A 21,062-nucleotide genomic window follows, 5' to 3' on the forward strand; every position below is an offset into this window, starting at 1 on the left:
AAGAGGGTGAGATAAAGAGAGTGAGAGCGAGCCAGATGAACTGGCAGACATGGTCTGAGAGCCCCAAGCTGCCCGATCACCTCTACACCTCGCCGGCTCACGGCCAAATCTACCTCAATGGCTGAGTGTGTGTGTGTGTGTGTGTGTGTGTGTGTGTGTGTGTGTTTATGTACACACATACACAAACTGTGCACACGTGTGTGTTTTAGCGACTGAATGAGCTGATTCAACCGACTGAAGCTAACTCTACAATAATAATAAAATATTAAATTTTTTCTAGAAGCAAAATCCTTTTTATTGGCCAGATGTCTGCACACACAGATAGTGTGACAGGTAAACATTAAACCACTGTGTGTATATATAGAAACATGTAAATATGTATATCTGTATCTCTACATATAAAAACAGCAATAACGTGAAGATCACTGTTGTAACCGCACGTACCTGTCAATCATGCAGTCATGCTCTTAACCCTGCATAACTTTAAGCCTTAATATAATGTGAACAGGTGAGTTGTATATAAATTCACCCTCAGTACAGTTGTCATGAACGGGGAAATTAGCTACAGAGACCAAAACTGTTTTTTGTACCAGGCTGTAAACATGTTTATTTCTGCTGTGAAGTTGGACATTTGGACATGGGGACTTATGGAGACTGACTCACTTCTGGAGCCAGCCTCAAGTGGACGTTAGAGGAAACTGCAGTTTTTTTAGCATTGGCTTCATTTCCCAGCACTGCAGGTTTCTTTATGTACATGAGGTGGGCGGGTGTGACAGTATCTGCAGCATGAACAGGCCGTGGGCTTGAACCGAACCCAGGACGCCCGTCAGCCGACGATCATGACAACTCTTTGGCTCCACAATTAATCTTTTGAACAATAATGTGAGAATTTATGGGTATTTTTCTGCTAAACTGAAATTTTTGGACCAAAAAAAGAAGCATCATGACGGCGATTTTTATTCTGGCGTATTGATTAATCACCGGCAGATTAACAGAATCGTCTCCGAATGAATAGAACGGTTGCGGCTCTGACATGCATGCTACATCATTACTGTACATGCAGCGCCCGTCGGAGAGAGAGAGAGATGGAAACAGAAAGAATGAGGAGCGGGAGAATCGCTCTCTTAATCCTCTCGCTAATCTCTCCCCCACAAAACAAATGAAAAGTGTAAAGCCAGCAGAGCCGTACTAAAAGGCACGGCAGATCTTTCAATTGCTTTTTTTTTTTTTATCTTTCCCTCCGTTCCTTCATCTCTCCAGCTCCGATCCCTCTCTTCCTTCATATATCTCCTGTTTAATTGTCTTAACTTCTCATATTTTTTATTTTTTTTACCTTTATCTCTCCACCAGCTTCTTTCGTTCTTTCTTTCTTTGCATCACTTCTTTCTTAAACCCCCTCCTTCATCACAGCTGCTCCCCTTGCTCCATCTTTCATCCTCCTCCTTGTTACTCTTTCTCCATCTCCTCCCTCCATCTCTGGGGTGTTACATAAGTCTTCCTGTCACATTGACTGACTTAATGAGTGAGGGGAGGAGGGAGGTTTGTGGGGGGGGGGGGGTACAACCGTATGTTACACACTTCTTCCAACTCGCTCTTCACCCTTATTTCTCTCCTCATCTCTGTTCACCTCCTTTTTTTAAATCCTCCTCTCCGTCCTCCTCTCTGCTCTCCATCTATGTCCTGATTGTTTTGTCTTTTGCCAAGATCATCTGGGTTTTCTTTTTCTGGTTGGATTAAAGCGCTGACATTTGGGATAAGGAAGGATTGGGAGGGGGGCGGGCGCGAGCTCTAAAAGTATACTTTAATATTTGTGTTGTTTTTAGGGGAGGGAGGGTTTATTATGCAGGTTTATTATGTCATGGGTGCACACAGAAGAAGAAGAAGAAGAAGATGGACTGTCACAGAGAGCTCGCAGCCTCCGTCCTTTCTCCCTTTCCCACATGACCTAAGATGGAAGTGAAGGGAAACTAGTGAGTGAGTCCGCGGAGAGAGATTTAGATGGAATTAGACAGTGCCAATCTTTCCCCTCTTCGTGTGTGTGTGTGTGTGTGTGTGTGTGTGTGTGTGTGTGTGTGTGTGTGTGGTGGATGGACGGTGGCCTACATAAAGGTTGCCATACAGCGGGATCTGATCTACACAGCAGATGGCAGGGATTACAAAGTCAGCTCCCCTCTCCGGACCACTTTCGAGTCACGGCTAAAGACGTGTGATAAACTTTGATTTACGGGGTGAAAGATCAACTTAAAGTCAAATTCATTTATAATTTGGACTTCTTCGTGCATGCATTGTTAACGCACCACCTGGTAAACGGGTAAAAACAGGACTGAGGGCGACCGGCGTGACAAGTACAACGCTGCATCTCAATGAACCCCCTTGAAATGAACCTGCAGACCGTAATAGGCTGATTGAAGTTCACTTAAATATCAGAGAAGACAAATAGCAAGACTAAATGAAGCAAGAGACACTTTGCAGGAGACCGCAGGGACGTACTGTAGCTGGCAGATGCCGTCTTAACCTGGAGGGACGCAGCGAGAGAGATGCGAGTTTGTAAGAACAGATGCTGGCGCAAACCTTCGGGGATTATGATTTACAAATATAAAAATGTATTAAGACTGGAAAACAGCATAAATGTAAGAATGGAAAGTACATATTTGAGAAGAGAAACAGATGGAACTTACAGTGAACGATGCGAGTCTCAGAACTTTTAAAAAGTCTGATAAATAAGGAGCTCAGGGACTTTTTTAACGGTGCTGAAATTTGTGCTGAGCAACTCACAAGAAGTGAAATGTGTCTTATCGTCGATACGGCCCGCAATAAAACTGAACTCGCTCAGATCTTTGCAGTTCTGTGCCCTCGGGCCTCATTTCGTGCGCTCTCAATCACTTAGCTGATCTGATGTGAAAAAGCATAAAGCAGACCAAACAAATCAACAAAAAGCAACGGACTCAGCAGCGCCGAGTGGACCCGCTCTGTCTGATCCTGCAGCTGTGAATGTTACAAATTGGAAAAAAAGCTCTGAGACGCTGGATCGGAAACACAGTTAGCAGTAACTAATCCTGCGAGCGTTTGAGCTGAATGCTTGGCTCGCAGGTCGGACGAGGAAGGGGATAAACTGTTATTGAACTTCCTGATCAGAGAGATGTGAGGTGCATGTTCACAGAGTCTGTAGTCATGAGCACGATTATCTTTTCTGAGTATTTGATCTGGACGTCGGTACGACTCGCCAAGCATCTGTGCCTGCACCTCACGTCTTCCTGTTTGTGCGCTCGTGTCGATAGTTTGGCATGTAATGAGTAATACACGGCGCTTGCCAGGGAGAGATCCAGCTGCATAGTGTTGTGTGTGGTGGTGGTGGTGGGCGGTTAGCTGATGACTCTCCAAATGAGAACTGAGGCAGGCTTGTCAGACAAGTTGAGGAACGAGGCCAATATCAAGGCCTGAGCCAGGGCCGTGATAGTCAGCCCTGGAGAGTGGGTGGGCAGCCGGCCAGAACCATAACTTAAAACACATTAACATCAAACCAACACATTAAGAGCAAATTATCAGCTGCTCGCGTTCGTCCTGGAAATAAAATCGGATTGCCGGGGGCCAATAAGCACAGAGAGACAGCTATCATCCTTTCAAAAGAGAAAAATGGAATTAGACGTAACTTTTGATGAAACTTCACAAAGTGACCGTCCGTCTGAGCTGAAAGTCTGAAGGATTCAATCCTACGACACGTCTCCACATGCATCAAGATGTCAGTTAACAATATCATGATGCAGTACCAGTAGTGCATGTCCAATTAGCCCGAGGTCCGGCTAGTGTCGCGTTAATCAGGGTTAATTTGTTAGAAACACAAGGAGGGGAGGGGGGATTAATCAAACAGGGTCTTCTTTTATACACAGGTCATTAGAAACACATGGGCTTCCCGGTGGGTACACAACTTTACTGGGTCAGAGCTGGCTTCCCATAGAGATTAACAGGGAGGATTTCTCAGCGCTGGTCACAGTCCATTACTCACAGGCCGCTGCGTTCGCTAAGTTAAGAGCTAAGCCGGCGCTGCCCAGGCCCCTTCACAGACGGGTGCACCCTGCTGAGCTGATGCTAAGCTAACGGCGGTCAGATGCTGTTACTCATGCACGGCTGCACAGATACGCTAGCTGCTAATGTAGCTGAGATGCTTCTGTTTCCCATCGTCATCTTTTCCATGCATGCACCGCATATCTGCAACAAAACTGCAGGAAACTGCAGGAAACTGCAGAGTTTTATGAAATCAAATTCAAAGCATTTGATTGCCCGACTTAAACTTTTACCGTTTTATTTACTTCACCAATAATTGTTCTCGTATTTTCTCTCTTTTATTGCCTTCTGTTGCTTTTACATTTTGCCCTGATGCTTTTTTTATGTGTACGTATGTAAAGAACTCTCGCTAAATAAACTTGTGGTGCTTTATTCGCCCATTGACTTTAATGGATACCAATAAAGAAGAGTCCCAAAGGTCACTGTGCTACAATCCAGACAGGACACAACTTGATTTTAAACTATATTTTGTTTTCCTCTACCCAAAATACGAGCAGTGAGCTCCTCCCAAAGCAGCGCTGGCAGCAGACAGTTAAAATAATAATAACTGTGATTGGCATTTTAATTTTGTGTGCATATGATTTCTGAAAATGTTTGTGACGTGACCCATTTCTGTCACCGTCTACGCAAAGATCATTTTTGCAACGGGAGCTGATGGAAAGAGGTCGGCGAGCATTTAAATGAGGCTTTTTATTTTTAAGGTTTAATGTCGTACTCCGGATGAGCTGAGAGCTGAATTTTAATACAATGCAATAAAAGAACTCAGGATATAAATATAATATGAATTATTTAGATGACTGAAATTAGTTTTTATTGATAAGTTGGCATAATTAATTCAAAATAAGGATATTAAAGGATAATTCGAGGCGTGATTAGAGTTTTATTCCTTATTCAACGTCACTGTGGACTTTTCTGCAGTGTCACAGCAGATTTCTCTTATTTTTAATAAACACTGTCTAATCACGTTAACCCTCCTAATGTCTTGGGGGTAAAGAACGGCCTATTTATTTGTTTAACAGCATTAAAAAAAAAGATGTTTTTCAGCATGAAATTTGCCTGGCCCTGAAAAATTAGTCCTCTGTAACGTCCTTTATAAATGCTGAGCACCATCAGGGTGCTTTTGTCTTTGGGTCTCCTCCTGCAGCTCTAAAGCTCACACGCTATATACCTGATTTAATTAATCCTTACAGAAACTATAGTGTCATAACAACACTTGGCCTGTGGCTTGGTGCCAGACTACCAGGACAACTGAACAACTGGCAGAAAACGCCCCAAAAAACCTGATTTACTTTTGTTTTTTGTACAATTTAAACACGATGTAATGTGAGATTTTGTTGCCTTTGGGCAGAGCCAGGCCAGCTGTTTTCACCTGTTTCCTGTCTTCATGCTAAGCTACACTAACTGGATAACCATCTAAATCCGGGGTTCCCAAACTTTTTTCGGTGCGGGCCACATCAGCCTTTCTGTGATGGGGGGCCGGGGTCAGTCTATAACCGGAAGTGATATCAGTCCCACCAGGATTTCACGGCCTTTTTTGAAATAGTTGCGGCCTAAAATCCCTGATGTTGCATGAGGTTTACAAAATAATTGTGGTGCTTTTTACATTTTTGTTGCGATTTTGTTGCGGGAGGAAGTGAAAGTTGTGATAAATTGCGTTTGCGGAGAGGGCGCAGCGAGCACTAAGTCCACGGCCCCGGGAAGTGGCGAGGTCCAGGCGGGAGGGCGCTGTAAAGCTCGCGGCCACGAGGCACCTTCGCCCCCGAGCCTTTCCAAGCCGACCCAGAGCCGGTCACGGTGCACCGCCGCGGAGAAAATGCGCCCGCGGAGGCCAGCCAGCGCTGGGGAGAGGTCCCACGAGGGGATCCTCCCGCACTGTGCGGCCGTCCCTGACCCGCCAAGTTGAATCCCCCGGGCAGACTGCGCGGAAGTTGATCACGAGCAAAGTCACGTCGGAATATACCATTGTGTGAGGGGATGAAAATTAGCTAGTACTGTAAATAGTTCGTAAATAAGGTAGATTTTAATTAGAATGCCAAGCTTAATCATTAAGTGTGGATATTTTATAACAGGAAAATGCAATTTTGAAAAATAGGCCATGTTTAGAGGGATTGTTTGGGATCGTTAAGTGGGCCACTCCAATTGTCTAGGCGGGCCGGATGTGGCCTGCGGGCCGTAGTTTGGAGACCCCTGATCTAAATGAACATATTACCTAAAATGTTGCGGTATTCCTCTGCAAATCAACTTTCTATGCTGTTATATGTGAGGCAACATGTAGGGGTTAAAAAAATGATCTCTTGGTAGTTGGCCGGTGTTACACTGCAGGCCTTTTTGGTTATTTCATCATCACTTCCCAGTCTGCAGGAGAAATCACCCAGTGCCTCCATCATGGTCTGAAACTGCCAAGAGCAGATGTTGACATTCTGACATTGTGTACTGTGGTTATGGGCAATAATGTCAACCCACATCTCGCCTTTTCTCTGCACTTTCAGCGAGTGAGACGTTACCAATCAATCACGGCAAAAGAGAAACACAATCCATCGAAGAAAATAACTTTCTTGATTCTGTTTCACACACTTAACTTAACTAATCCCCCCGGGGGCAGAAACCTTTAAACTTTGTGACCCCTGCCTCTTCATCTCATGCCAGTGAATCCTGACAGCGCCTTCATCCATCAGCGACAAGGAGCCACGAGGCTCGCACGAAACCAGATACTTATCGCAATCTAATCTCTTGTCTACTCTAAGCGCTACACATGCTTGCATACATACACGTATAAAACAGACACACTACTCACATGGACGCGCTTGTGCAGATAAACATAAAGCCTCTGAGACACGTCTGAACTCACACATGTAACTACTGTGATACTGTCCCTGCCTTCTTATGTTCTAGGGCTTTAAAATCTGAACATCTACTGTATCCTTAGAAAGTGTGGTGTCTTTTTAAGTATATAAAATACATCAAATATAAAAAGATGGTCATGTAGAGCTTGTTACAGGAAATAATTGGCTGTAAGTTCAAGTCCAAAAAGTCTGATCTAAATTAAACTAACCTAAATTAAGAAAAAATAAGCTGCTGCGTTGTCGAGAACACATTCGTCTTTACAGCGATCCGGACTTCTTGAACTTCGAACCCGAGGGGGAAGCTGAGTGAAATACTTGCAGGTAACCGAAGACGCCTCCTCTCTAAACACACTTGGTGTTCGGTGCCTCGCTCACGGGCTCCCAATGTAAGCAAAAGTAGCGGTGCATTGTGGGATGCTGACCCAAACCACCTTTAAGATTCCAGTCGACCTCGAGGGCGTGCGAGCGCCGGCAAATACGGTGGAACGCTGACAGGCCAATCAGTCAGGACACGAGCGAGGTCTGTGTTTGGCAGCGGCCGTACCCGGGCTTGATATGTCATGTATGAAAATGTATTTTATTTTTCTTCTTTACATCAAGCTTTGACACATAAATGATGTGACGCAAACTGAGGCTAAAGAGTTTCACATTACAGAGCGCCTCCCTAGGCAGAATCCTAAACCACTCTAGCTTGGCTTCAAAATGTACAGTCTGCTTACTAAAGCACCAGGTTGCAACTCAGCATTGCTTCCTCCGCTGTAACCGCTGAGAAAAAAAAAGAAAAAGCTGTTGTGTTGCACACACACCAGGAGTTTTATTTCAAACTGATTTCGAGCTGCGAAGGGGGATGGGCGACAGCTTGTTGGTTTTAGGGCAAACGTGGGTCAGCAGAAAGTTGTTGCATTGTTTTCCACCGCCGCCCTGGATGACACGCGGGGAGCGGAGGGGATGCAGTTTCTCACACAAGCGCGCACGGAGCGGTGGCCTAGTTTGCGACAGGATCAGGGCATTACTCTTAATCCACCAGATAGATGTCACGTGCACGCACGCGCACGCAAATACACGGAGAAACAAAAAAAATGGAGGTGAAAGAGAAAGAGTTTTAGAAAACACACACGCAAAGCTCGCCGCTGCACTGCTTGTATCGCTGTACCAGCTCTTGTGTGCAGAATGCACATATGGTGCTGTGTCATGCAAGGTTTCCAACGATGCACAGGGGATCCTATTCCATCTGATTGCATCTTAATACCCTCAGTCCACTCATGTGGATGCGGGTGTTCTAACGTTTCCAAGTGATGCCACTGTCCAGACACAGAGCACATGTGTTTTACAAAAAACCCTGCTATGTTCCAGATGTATTGAATTCATTGGGTGACAGTGAGCACAACCGAAAGCAATATTTCAGAGCGCATTTAACATTTCAAAACATGTAGACACAAGACGAGCACCAAAGATGTCAGCGTCCCAGCAGCGCCTGTTTGAATTCTCAGTGTTTAAGCCTCTGAGTCCCCGATGTTGATATTAAAAGAGGCACTGTACGTCACACACAATGAGATAAAAAGAGAAAAGAACCGCCTTTCCTTTCCTATTCCCGCCTCGAGCCCTCCGTCCCTCCTTTCTCGACGGATTATATTGGATGTGCCGAGAGGAGGCATTGAGAGAGAGAGACAGCGAATGAGACGATGGCAAGCAGGGAAAAAAAAGAAAAACATAGACAGAGGAGACAAAGTATGAATCCTCTCCACCCTCGTCGCATCTGTGCTGCTCCCCTTAACCGTCACGGAGGAAGTCTGGGAGCATCATGGTTTTGATGGATGACTGGGCCTTTACTGGCCGACCCTGAGAACTTACACAGGGGACGAGAGGGCAGGAGGCTGAAAGGAAAACAAGAGTGCTTTGTGGATGTGTGTGTGCTTTCACAGGGCTCTGTGTTACAGTGTACTTCCAAAACATTGCAGGATGCCGTAAGCCTATACTTTGGCACTCATACGCTTGTGTGTGTGTGTGTGTGTGTTACAGGGTGCTGATGATATATGTTCAGCATCGTACAACCTCAAGCTCAGAGCTATGCTGCATTTTTCTTCCGACAAACAGACTGTGCTGTGCATGCTGCCTGTTTTATCTGCCGTAACATACTTATACTATATCAAACAAATGTGCAAATTGAAATTCTTCTAGACGCCTTCAGCAGTACGCATGGCGAGCCTTGAATGACCTCCTCCTCTCAGTCGATCCCATCGTCTAGTCCTCACACGCCCTCTTTTCTGTCGTCATATCTTTTATCTTTAGTCTCGGCCCAGATCAGGAGGTTTCATCACCACAGTCATGAGATTCAAAGACTCGCTGCTAATCGCCAACTTCACAAACTGATACAGAAGTCACGCCTGGACAAGGGTTTTTCTCAGACAGGTAGACACTCATGACGAGTATGTTTACACATCATATCATGGTTTCAGTTCTTTTAAAGAGGTTTTGATCTCCTGGTTGGGAGCGAGTTGCTACCCCCAAGCGAAGGAGTTCAAGTATCTCTGGGTTTTGTTCATGAGTGATGGGAAGATGGAGCGTGTGCAGGACCATTCTGGGGAAGAGGGAGGTAAACCCTCTAGCCAACCCTCACCTATAGTTATGAGCTTTGGGTATTGACAGAAAGAATGAGATTGCAGAGGGAGCTCAGAGTAGAGCTGCTGCACCTTCGCGTCAGTTGAGAAGGAGCCAGCTAAGGTGGCTTGGGCATCGAACCAGAATCCTCCTGGGCACCTTCATTTGGAGACCACGGTGCTGATCTGGACTGGGAACATCTCAGGATCTGTTTCCAGTGAGAGAGACGTCTGGAACAACCGGCTAAACCTGCTGCTACCGTGACCCGACTCCGGATAAGTGGAAGGAAACAGATGGATGGGAATAAGTTTTGAGAAAGCTGAATATGGTGGCTGGTTAATTACAAAAGAAATTCTGTGTGTAGATGTGTCTTCAACTTGAGTCATGTGGCCATTAAAAAATGTCTGGCACCGGTTAAATGGAGGATAAACGTACTTACTGTTGTCTTCCATTAAGATGGGTGATAAGACGTGCACAGAGAGCCAGACGCAATTAAGTGAATGAAGTCAGTCATTACAGGAAAAAGGTCGAATAAATAAAGGTTTTAAATTGGATTCATACAAAGGAAGATGAATATCCAGGTGACTTTTATAGTTCCAGGTAAACATCATATTCCAGATACGATAAAGACCGGAGCTTTTGGACCGTTGGCTGGACGAGCAATTTTAAGACGTCACCTTCATCTCTGGGAGTTTTTTCACTGGACATTTTAAAAACCAAACGATCAGTCAAGAAAATACTCGACAGATTAACCAAAAGGGAAAATAATTAACCGCAATCGAAACCAGTAAACCGGAAAACTAATGTGCACGTAAACTGAGAAACACAACGGAGAAAAACACACACACACACACACACACACACACACACACACAGAGGGTATGAACACGATCACACAAGCAGTGAGGAAATTATCTGATTTGCCATATGTGGTCTGTCTATCTATGCCAAGTAATACTGGGATGGACAAAAACAGCTGGCCGCATATCAAACCAACACACACACACACACAGACGAAACACACACACACACACACACACATAGTAGGGATGTGCTATCCGGAGTGAAGTGGTTTGTAAGATAAAATCAGGTCATTTCATCCCTGCATGTGCTCGTGAATATACGTACAATCCGCACGTGTGTTTAAAACATATGTGCTATAATATGTTTTTGTTTTTAAAGAATCATAAAAAAACATGCCGAAAACACAAAGTGTGTAGTCACACAGAGGATATATATATTGGTGGGAATATAAAAGAGAAATGGCTGTGAGGCCACAAACAATCATTTTTTCCCAGTATTGCAGGAATTTATCAACCCGTACATTTATCAACTCACGACGTCCATCCAGTCGGTCTTTGTCGGAGGCTCGGTCAGTAACCAGCTTGTGTGTGTGTGTGTGAGCATATAAGTAAATGGGAAAACTCACATTCGGCATCAGCGAGGAAGAGGAAGCTGAGGAGGAGCAGGCCTGGATTGGCAGAGTGCATCATTGGATATGTCGACACATGCATGCTGTATCCACCGTGAGCTCACTGCCTCACTGCACGACAGGACGATAGAAACAGGCCCTCACAACCTGCAGAGAGGAGAGAGAAGAAGAAGAAAAAAGACTGTTATTAGACTCGTTCCAAAGTTTCAAATTAAGTGAGTTTCAGTTATTGTATAGTCTGTGAGCACACACACACACACACACACAGACTTGAAGTGTGTGAGTTCCCTCCAGGCCTTACACTCCAGTTATGCAGCTGCCTCTTCTCTTCTCGCTTCATTAGGACCATACACTCACTGCCGGAGGTGTGTTTTGCTCTGTGTGTGTGTGTGTGTGTGTGTGTGTGTGTGAGAGTTCACAAAGTAGCTGATGAATTTCAACTCATGGCGAACATTTAGAATTAAAACATAAAACATCAGTCGGCTTCTTGAAGTTTTGTTTTTGTTCAATCTCACGAGTAAGTAAGCAACGGCCTCGTTTTTTTTTCTTATATAACATAGAAAGCGGAACGCTTCCCAACGTACGTCACAAAACGTCACGATGATTTCAGGCTGATGAGAAGGAACGGATGGCTTTAAGGCGGAGGCGTGGAAGGGTGGAGCGAGGGATTGATGGATGATGGGGAGATTAAAATGGGAGGGTGTTATCTGATGACTGTCGGACACAGTGTTGGTCAAGAGGCAACTCAATGCTTCTATCTTTTCATCCTCAGCTCCCTCTGCCTCTTTATCTCTGTCTCCTTTCAGTGTCCTAAATACTCTCAACATTTATTCTCCTTGACTCCTCTTTCCCTTCCTTCTCATTCATCTTGTCTTTTACCATTACTCTGTACCCAACATCTTTCCTTCCCCTATTTCTCTCTCTCTCTGTCTCTCTCTCTCTCTCATTCGCTCTGTCCTTCTGTCTGTCTGTCTGCCATCTGTGCTGCCTGGTGTGAGTGTCTGGCCTTCGAAGAGACAGGCGTCAGTCTGTGTGTCAGAAATCTCACAGCTCAAATCACATGACACGACGAGACATGGCAGATCCCTGCCGTCCATCCGGACAGTGACAGTGCCGAGTGAGAGACACCGAGAGCGAACAGAGAAAGAGAGAGGACGTTTAGATCTTGTGTGTGCATTTGTGCTTGATTGAATGTGCAGACCTGCGCTGTGTGTGCATACATATGGGCGAGCTCATGCATATGTTGATGCCTCTGCATGTGCATGTGCATGCATCAACGCCGACTGCCTACGCCGAGTTGCTTCTATGTGAGCGCGTGTCGAGCGTACGTGCGATGCGTTTGCAGGCTTTCCGAAACCGGAGTCATGCAGCAGCGGCAGCAGCAGCAGTTTTAATCCCCTCCACTCCTGAACAAGCCATCTGATTAAAAAAAGACAAAAGGGAGGAGGCAGAAGAACGCGAGAACCCGGCGCTCTCAGCATCCCTGCAGCCAAGGCAGCAAACAACTAAAAACCCACACTGCTGGATTTTCCACTTGGTTTGCTCTGAAACAATTGCTTTGGGATAACCTAGATCTCTCCTCGCACAAATTAAGTCCTCTCCACTGTGATTTACACTGCTACAGTAGATATGGGCGCTCGGCAATACAGCACAGGAAGGGGCATAACGCTCAGGTAGCTTGTGCATCTGAGTTTTTTTATTTCTTTATTTTGTTTTAAATATTAACCCATCTTTTAATTTTTAATTTTCTCCAAAGTTATCAATGTTTTATGTTTATTTTGTCTTATTTTACATTAATTGTATTTCACAGGTTATCGTTTGTCACTTGAAGCTCGTTAACTAACTTGATTTTGCGCTAATGTCAGAAAACACTACAAGACAACATACTGTAACCTATTTAAAATGCATGCTTGCAATACAACAGAGCGTTCATGTGCATATTTGTCTAATTAAGCCTGCATTTTTTTTGCTGTTAAATGAATACAGATATTAAAAGGTAGATCACTGTTAGAAAAGGAGGGCAAATCTGTCTTGGTGTGAGTGTGTGTGGCCACTAATCACTCTGGCCGATTCAATGTCACTGGAAAAGCCTGCATTATTTAGTATCTCACTTCGCAGCATGTCACGTTAATTAAAGAGCTAAGATAACGGTGAGAGAGAGGAGGAGGGAGAGACATGGAGAGGCGGAGAGAGGGAGGCGGTGGGAAAAGGTGTTTGCAGGGAGGAGAAATTAAAGTAGAGAGCTACGAAAACAGAGAAGCAAAAAGATACGGGATGGAAAGAAGACGCACACAAAAAAAAGAAAAAGATAACCTGAGCCACCACACGCGGCCAGGTAGTCACCAGATTGTAATCTGGGTGGCTGTTGTTGCTAGTATTACCGAGGGCCGATCAGAAAGCCTCCCTCGGTGCCTGAGCTCCTGCCACTGTCGTGGATCACAGTCGGCTCTGAGCCATTCACTTACATTAGTCCCTATCACTCAATTATACACTGACTGTCTGGCCGGGCCTGCAGCGATCAGTCACACTTATCTCTGGGATAACTTGTGACAGAACAAAGACTGACTCAAAGAGTGACAGACTGCTTTATGTATTTTTTTTGTTACAGGACTCACAGAAGGAAGCACACAGGAGGTGGAAGAAGAAGAGTGGAAAGCGGGAGGGAACAGTAAACGTGTAATCAAAGGTTTAAACGTGTAATAATGTAAATAAGGAGGAGGGAGAAGTACGTAACGCTTTACGGCACTAAGTCACACAGCAGCAACTATTTCACTGATTCTGGTGAAACTGGATCATATTTTATGGAGGAAATGTTTTCTGGTTTTCCCTCTGATGTCCTCTGGCTGCTCCGCCTCAACTCTCTGTGATTTACAGAGTTTATGATGGACAGTGAAGTAAACTGCTGACAGCTGTAGCTGCCGTTAGCTCAGTTTGTTAGCCGGGCTGTGAGTTCAGAGCACGGGTGTTGTGCCAGAACAGGAGCTGGTGCAAGTGGGCAATGTAACCAGGCTCCGCAGCCTCTATGGACATAATGGCAGAGACAAAAACACCGAAGAGACAGTCGACAGACTTAAATGAGTGAATTGATGGACTGACTTTTAGTGGTTGGTGAGAGCTTGGTGAAATAAAAGGCTGAAAGACAGACGCCTGCTGCTGGACTAGTCAGTGATATCAGCTGCTGCTGGGTCTGCTGTGTATAAAAGGTTAAATATGATGTCTAATGGGAAAATGTAATAACACTTATTTAAATAAGAAAATGGGTTTAAAAACAGCTATACCCATATGGCTTAAAACCGACAGTTACATCATCCACGGGCAACGAAAAGCAATATTAATTATAACTTGTTATTGCATTAACTGTAACTGTTTATTGGATTAACAGCTTGTATTTATTTTTGTCGTATTTCAAAAGGTCTAGCTGTTACATTATCATTAAGAAAGTTGTGAAATGGGGGAAGCGGTTGGGGGGGAAGAAAATTAAAAGAGAATGAGATCCAAAAATGGAAGAAAAAGAAAAAGAAGGTGTGGGTGGATGATGAGAGAAAGAGAGAGAGAGAGAGAGAGAGAGGAGGCTCGACTACAAAGCGAAGGCGTAGTACAGCTGGAGAGGAGGTGGAGAAAAGATAGAGACAAAAGACAGTTCCTAAAAAGCGTAGCTCAAGGCAAACCGTGTGCCATGGTAAAGAACACTGAGTATCCTAATTTGATTTGATATTCCCAAAGCTGAACCACCGAATGCAATTAGACATACTAATTAACTTATTCTATTTGCCCTGTCGAAACAGTGGCAGGCTGACAGAAATGTCAATGGAGAGACAATTTGTATTTGTTGCATCATAGCGCTGCACAATAAAATAAAAAAAAACAAACAAGATGAGCTAAGTGGAATAAACTAAATGTGTGTCCTCTTCCTTTTCCATTCAGGATGGCGGTAAGCTCAAACCAGACTTTGATGGTCTCTGATCTCATGGTGATCTCAGAGTGTTTGTATGTGACGTTAGCGTGAATTAAAAAGAAAATTAAATCCATCTTCTGACCATAAACTGTCCGTGTAAGCTGTGTACATATACAAGGTCGTCATATACATATTGTTGGGGTTCAGTTTACAGTCTTGACTTTCATTTTCATCATCAGTTTCATCGTCGTTTCTTTGTGACACCAGAGAACGCACACTGAGACCCGGCGTTAGATTTCACCCACGTGGATCCATGTAGGGCCGATGGTACAGGATGACATCACAAAAACTGTCTCATGAACGCGTCAGCTATCAGTCTGTAGGGCTTTAAAAGTCAGTTTGAGCACAAACCAGACCAGAACTAAAAGGGAACCAAAAGGTTATGAATGTTTTGTCTTCGGTCAAGTCCGAATGAATCGAACTACAGATATGGGAGGACTAAAACTGCCAGGACTCCCTTGAAAAAGAGGTTTTTAATTTCAATGGGACCTTTCCTGGTTAAGTAAAGGTTTGAAAACAGACGTTCTCAAAGTTTTGATGACTTAGTGGTGATGTGGGGAGTCAGCATATGACCATGAACTTCTCATAATGGCGTTCAACGAGGATTCTCCAAGGGTTTTCCAAGGGGAATGATTCCTTTGTTGATAAAAAATCAATGGTCTTCTCCTCCTCCACGTTGCTGTCCAGCTCATGAGTGTCCACTCCACTGCTGAGCTCCGAGACTCTTCTGTTCCTCCATCATGGACCTGCAATTATCCAGCAGCTCCTCAGGAGCCTTGGACTGGCTCCGATGATCCTTCTGCTTGAAGATCTTTGAGTCTTGAGATCATTTCTTCAGGTTTTTCTTGATCATCTTGATCTGGTCTGCACTGCACATGAGCACCAAGTCCACCTGTTCAAGTATTGGAACTGTTTCAGAAGGCTAAGATTTGAGAACGCCCGATCTCTGGATGTAGGAGTCCACAGCTGTATTGCCATCATGTCCCAAAGTCGAGAATCCTGACGCCTCTGAGGCAGAACGGAAACTGATGTTTTACAACCACTTATACGTTAAATTCCTCTGCCTTTACTGTCGCAATCTTGGCGACTTCATCCACAAAATGCTTTGATTACCAATTCGAGTCACCGAAGAAGCTGCAGCCGTGTCACTCAAACACACTCACAACTCATCTGGCATAGAAAACAAGCAGTATGAAAATATGATATACAAACGACATGTAGAAGTCTCTCTTATATCACAACAAACAAAATATGGCTGGAAATGAGCTCGAAGGGAGAATGTTTGTTTGATGCATGCGTATATGACTACCAGTGATCTGTTATCCCCCCCCGCTGCACACAAACAGACTCTCGAAGTAACCCCTGAGCATGTTTTCAAGAGAAACACTGATCTTTACAAAGGCACACAGTTCAGCGTCAGTGTCTGTGGGAATGGCAGCTGATGACATCAAGCTGTGACAGAGATTTTAATTGCCTCTGCATATGGGTGACTCACCTACTTTCATCACCCGAGAGCAATCACTGTGTATGTACTGTACTCTGAGTATTTGTGTGTTGGCGAATCAGATGCTGCTGTTGCGTTGGAAGAGATATTCACATATATTACATACAGTATCAGCTACATAGATCAAAAGTCTGCACAGGGTCTATGACGTTTCTGCATCTTGTTCTGCTCGACACGGCTGGTCGCAGTATCTGGCAAACTTAAAACAGCTTCCTCCACAAAGTCGAGCGGAGACGCACTTCTGATTGGTGCGATCAGCTCTACCGGCCACCACTCAGCCAAAACATTGTGGAATTTTTTTCCCTCTAAGGTCATGGATGAGCTGGAATAATACTTCTGCAAAGATGCATGCAAATATCTGAGTGAACCTACATAGGGAATGATGTCACAGAGGCTTGCAGATCATCGACCAACAATGCCTGTGCACATTCCCCGACATGCCAACCAGAGATGCATATTCCAGCCGTGGTTAGGCCTGAGGAAATAGCTCACTCATGGTCTAATGTTTAAGACGCTGACATGATTCCTTCCTCACCTCAACCTCCTCATCCATGAAAGCTCGAGCTGGACTTCAGTGGGTTGAAAGGTTTGTATCTTGACTTGGCATTTTGCTTATGAAGACTTCGCTTGAACTTCATTAAAAGACTTAAAATAACTCGGATCAATGCCCAATTTGGCACCCGCGGTAGTTTCTCCCCAAACATAATGGATGTGTGTAAAGAACTAGTTTATATGAAAGAAATGCTGCATCGTTTGCTGGATAAGACCCTGGTGATCTCTTTACTTCCCTGATATAGCTGTGAGACAAATGACCAAACAGTCATTTTCACCGTGAGATGGAGCCCCAAAAACTCTGAGTAGTCATTTGAGTCGGGCTTTCAGGACACTGGCAGAAACAAGAAATCAATAAGACAAACTGAGAGGAGAGGAAGGGAAAATGTGATTGATTGAGATGAGGATTTAGGCTGTCTGGCTGTACTCAACTTATCACTTCCTCTGCTTCTCCAAACACTCTCTCCTCCCTCCATCCCTTTCTTCTTTTCTACCTTCATTTATTCCCTCCTTCGCGCTCCCCCTCCCCTCTCCTTTCGCCTTCCTCGCTCCTCTCACCAACCTATTTCTCTCACTTTAAGCTTCTGCTTTCTATCTCCAAAGGCCCAAATAAACTATTATTTCTCTTTCTCCCTCTTTGGCTGGCTGCGTCAAACTTTCACCGATATCTCGTTTCTCTCTAAAATAAGAAATACTGAAACGTCAATAAAATATCGTATTTTCGGGGGGTTATTATATTCCCCTGCATCCAGGAGTTCCACTTTTACACTCTAACCGAGGTCTAGTCATTTTAGATTAGCAATTTCCATTCAGAATAAATGTTTCATTTTGATTTCAAAGTTCACTTTGCAGACAATTGCTCTCTTTCTCGCTGATTTATTTCTTTTTCATTCGGACCTCCCCCCAAAAAAAGGACCCATGTCCCTTTCAGCAGCTCCAACACATGAAAGATGAAAATCCACATTGTTAGGACATTGCTGAATAATGGTCCAGACCTTGACAACGGCAGAATTTCTGAGCCTGCCCGGATGGATGATGCAGAATAGACATTTATATATCACAGTAAACATTGTTATTGTTGATGTAACGGATGAGGACAACGCAAAGGCGACGCGTTTGCATCAATTTATTTCAGCAGCGGTAAAGCTGATAAATATTCTGTTTCCTTTCTTGGCCTCAGACTCCAGACACAAGCAAAATAATACATCCCAGCAGCTTCACAGACTGCCTGCAGACTGTTGCCTTGAGGCAGGCAATTTGATCGCATCAATAGCCGTCAGAGCTGAGAGCCACAGCGCCTACGCTCTCTGATTGTCAGTCACAAAAAAAAAAAAAAAAAAAAAAAAAAAGAAATAGCACAAATCCCACCTACTACTAGTTTCCACCCGTTACCGTCCATTTCACCTTTCCGACTGACGTTATCTGACAAAGTAACCGGAGTGTTCAAAACCTGTTTAACGTCTCTATTAGCAGGCAGCACTTAGCCGGGTCCACTTTTCCCATTCTGATGATGAAGCGTCCCAAAGAACGGAGCTGAAGTGCGAGGCAGAAAACTGTGCACTAAGCAGAGTGGCCAATCGAAGGGGTTAAGCCAGCTGTGACTAACAGGCCCATGCTGGGCCTCTATTGGACCATCTCTGGCAGCCATCCATGATATTGAGAGAGCAAAAGAGAGAGAGAGAGGGGTAGACAGAGATGAGTGGAGTGAAGTTGAGTGGATTAGCAAGAGGTGGGGGGATGACAACATGTAATTACCTATTTACCCAGCCTTTAGTGGAAACCTCATCGAAAGCTAATTGAGCGGTGCATTAGTGAGAGGGTCGTAAAGATAGCAGCAGGACTGTGGAGGGAGGGAGGGAGGAAGATGAGAGATGAGCACCAGCGAAGGAGCAAGAAGGTCAGGAGGGAGGGATACGGTACAGTCGGAAAGACGGGGGTGAAAGGAAGGGAAAGTGAAGTAATGCGGTCAAGTGTGCGGTGGTTTCTTTCTGTAACCGGAGCTCTGACGTGAGCTATTTCAAAACTCCGACACAAGTTCCAACATTGATGAAGTTTGATTGAAAGATAAATAAGCGTCAGCAGTGAAATATACTTATGGGTGAAGAAACGAGGACGACCACACCGCAACCATGCCGCTTTCGTCATCCCCTATAAATACCCTCCTAACGCTCTCCCTCCTCTTTCACCTTCGTAACTCTGCAACCCCCATTTCTTTCACCCACGTCTTCCTCCACCAAAGAAGTACAAGAGTTCACGCTTCAGTCACAATCTTTTCCTTCTGGTAGCATCGTTGATGGTCCTCGCTCGTGAACTGATGAGTGAATCTGACAATCAATCAAACATTGAATGAAACAGAAAATGTCCCAAATTTTCTCATTCTAGCTTCTTAAAATGTGAGAATTTGCTGCTTTGCTCTGTGCTTTGAGCTCTTGGTGTCCACTTTAACTCCAGAACACCATGATGGACATGTTTTCTCATGATTTAAGCGCCCAAATATTATCAATAATGAAAATTTTGTAGTGTACTCGAGTATCTATGTGTTGTGGAGTGTTTTAATGTTTTAAGTGGTCCAAAATAAACTTTACGTCTGACTGTTGGGCAATTTATATTGAAGTACATAATATTTCATGAGCTTGTTTTATGCTGCAAAGTTACAGGAATAAAAACGACAATATTCTCTTTCAGCGACGTACTTCATGGCACAGAAACATTTAAGTTAAATACCAGAACATAAAGATGTATAGCACTTCAATAAATCAGCTTATTATGATATTATCGTGCACATGCATGTGTGTGTGTGCATGTGTTTCTCACTGTAACCATGATACACCCTCTCCACCCTTCTCCAGCGGCATGCACTGTACAGTAGGAAGCCTTTAGTACTGGGCTGGGGGGGGTAAGTGGCACATTGGAGGCAGTCATCTCTGTAATGTGTTTTAGTACATGGATGGATGGAGGACAGGATAGATCTATGGATGGATGAGCCTGCAGTATGGTCACGGTGCTGTGGCCCTGTGACATGCTAAACATACTACTGTAAGCCAGAGGGGCTGGACACACATCAGGACCAATGTGTGAGCTGCTGACACACACACACACACACACACACCTACAGATCTAGCTGGCTGGGTGACCTCCACAAGAAGGTGGAATATAGCAGTAATAATTTACAGGCCTTGAGCGGCTCTAACATCAAATAAAATATGGATTTCCTTCAGAGCAGAAGCAGGCGAACCCTTCAATAACTGGACCTTTTATCCTCGCGGTGCTCCGGTTATAACCCATCTCCCACATCCTCTTCTATATCTAAACTGGGTGTACAATAGGTGCTGGTTCTTCAGTGTGTTATAGGCAGTGCAGCCCTTTACCTCCCACTCTTTGCCCTGCTAGAAGCACATTTACCTGCGCTCTGAAGCGAGCATGCGTTCATTGACAGAAACAGCCACACACACAGATTCAACTGAACTTCCTGTCGTTGTCTTTTTTTTTTTTTTTTTACTGAGGCAGAGGAGGAGAGTGAAGAGGCGTCAGAGGAACCACGCAGCAGTTCATGAACCCGGCTCCATGCATTCACTGAATTCCACGGTGCACCACAAAAGTTACGAGATGGCCTTCCCATTGTGAACGGAAAACCACTTTTCTCTGCAACGAGCATCAGAGTGACTCGTACCAGATAAAGAAGAGCTCTATGTGAATGTAAGGTAATTTCACGTAAAGCAGAAAGAAATCTGTTGATAACAGAAAAAGAGAATTTCAACGAGTCAACCAAAGCACGAAGAATAACAATAACACCACATTGAAGGTCAAAGGGGAGGCGATGGACAATTGAGTCCAAAAATACATTTCTTGATCAATCTTCTCCAATGTCATGTTACAACGGCCGAGCGAGAAGGATGAGGTTACAAATCCTTTTTCCTCAGATTGATTTTGGCCAGCAGAGGAGTGGGAGTACATGAGAATGACTCAAAATAACATGCGGGGAAATGCAAAGACGTCAAACCCCAAACATGCATTTTTGAAAATAAACGTGATGTTTCACGCTGTGCGTGAAAACACACCGCCGGACCGTCGCCAGCTCTGTAATCAACCATAACTATTATAATTAGGAACGCAACA

The 21,062-nt window shown here is 44.4% G+C and overlaps 1 protein-coding gene across 13 annotated transcripts in view; it reads right to left on the reverse strand.

The window, feature by feature from the left end:
* ptprdb (protein tyrosine phosphatase receptor type Db) overlaps positions 1 to 21,062 on the reverse strand; it is a 109,213-nt gene that overhangs the window by 56,857 nt on the left and 31,294 nt on the right. For all 13 annotated transcript variants that reach the window (XM_027283029.1, XM_027283021.1, XM_027283027.1 and 10 more), the window contains one exon: positions 10,933 to 11,082. In XM_027283029.1, coding sequence (XP_027138830.1) covers positions 10,933 to 11,017 — 85 coding nt within the window. In that variant the 5' untranslated portion in view covers positions 11,018 to 11,082. The remainder of the gene's footprint in view (positions 1 to 10,932; positions 11,083 to 21,062) is intronic.

This window comes from Larimichthys crocea, chromosome X (genome assembly GCF_000972845.2).
Source record: "Larimichthys crocea isolate SSNF chromosome X, L_crocea_2.0, whole genome shotgun sequence".
NCBI classification, from domain to species: Eukaryota; Metazoa; Chordata; class Actinopteri; family Sciaenidae; genus Larimichthys; species Larimichthys crocea.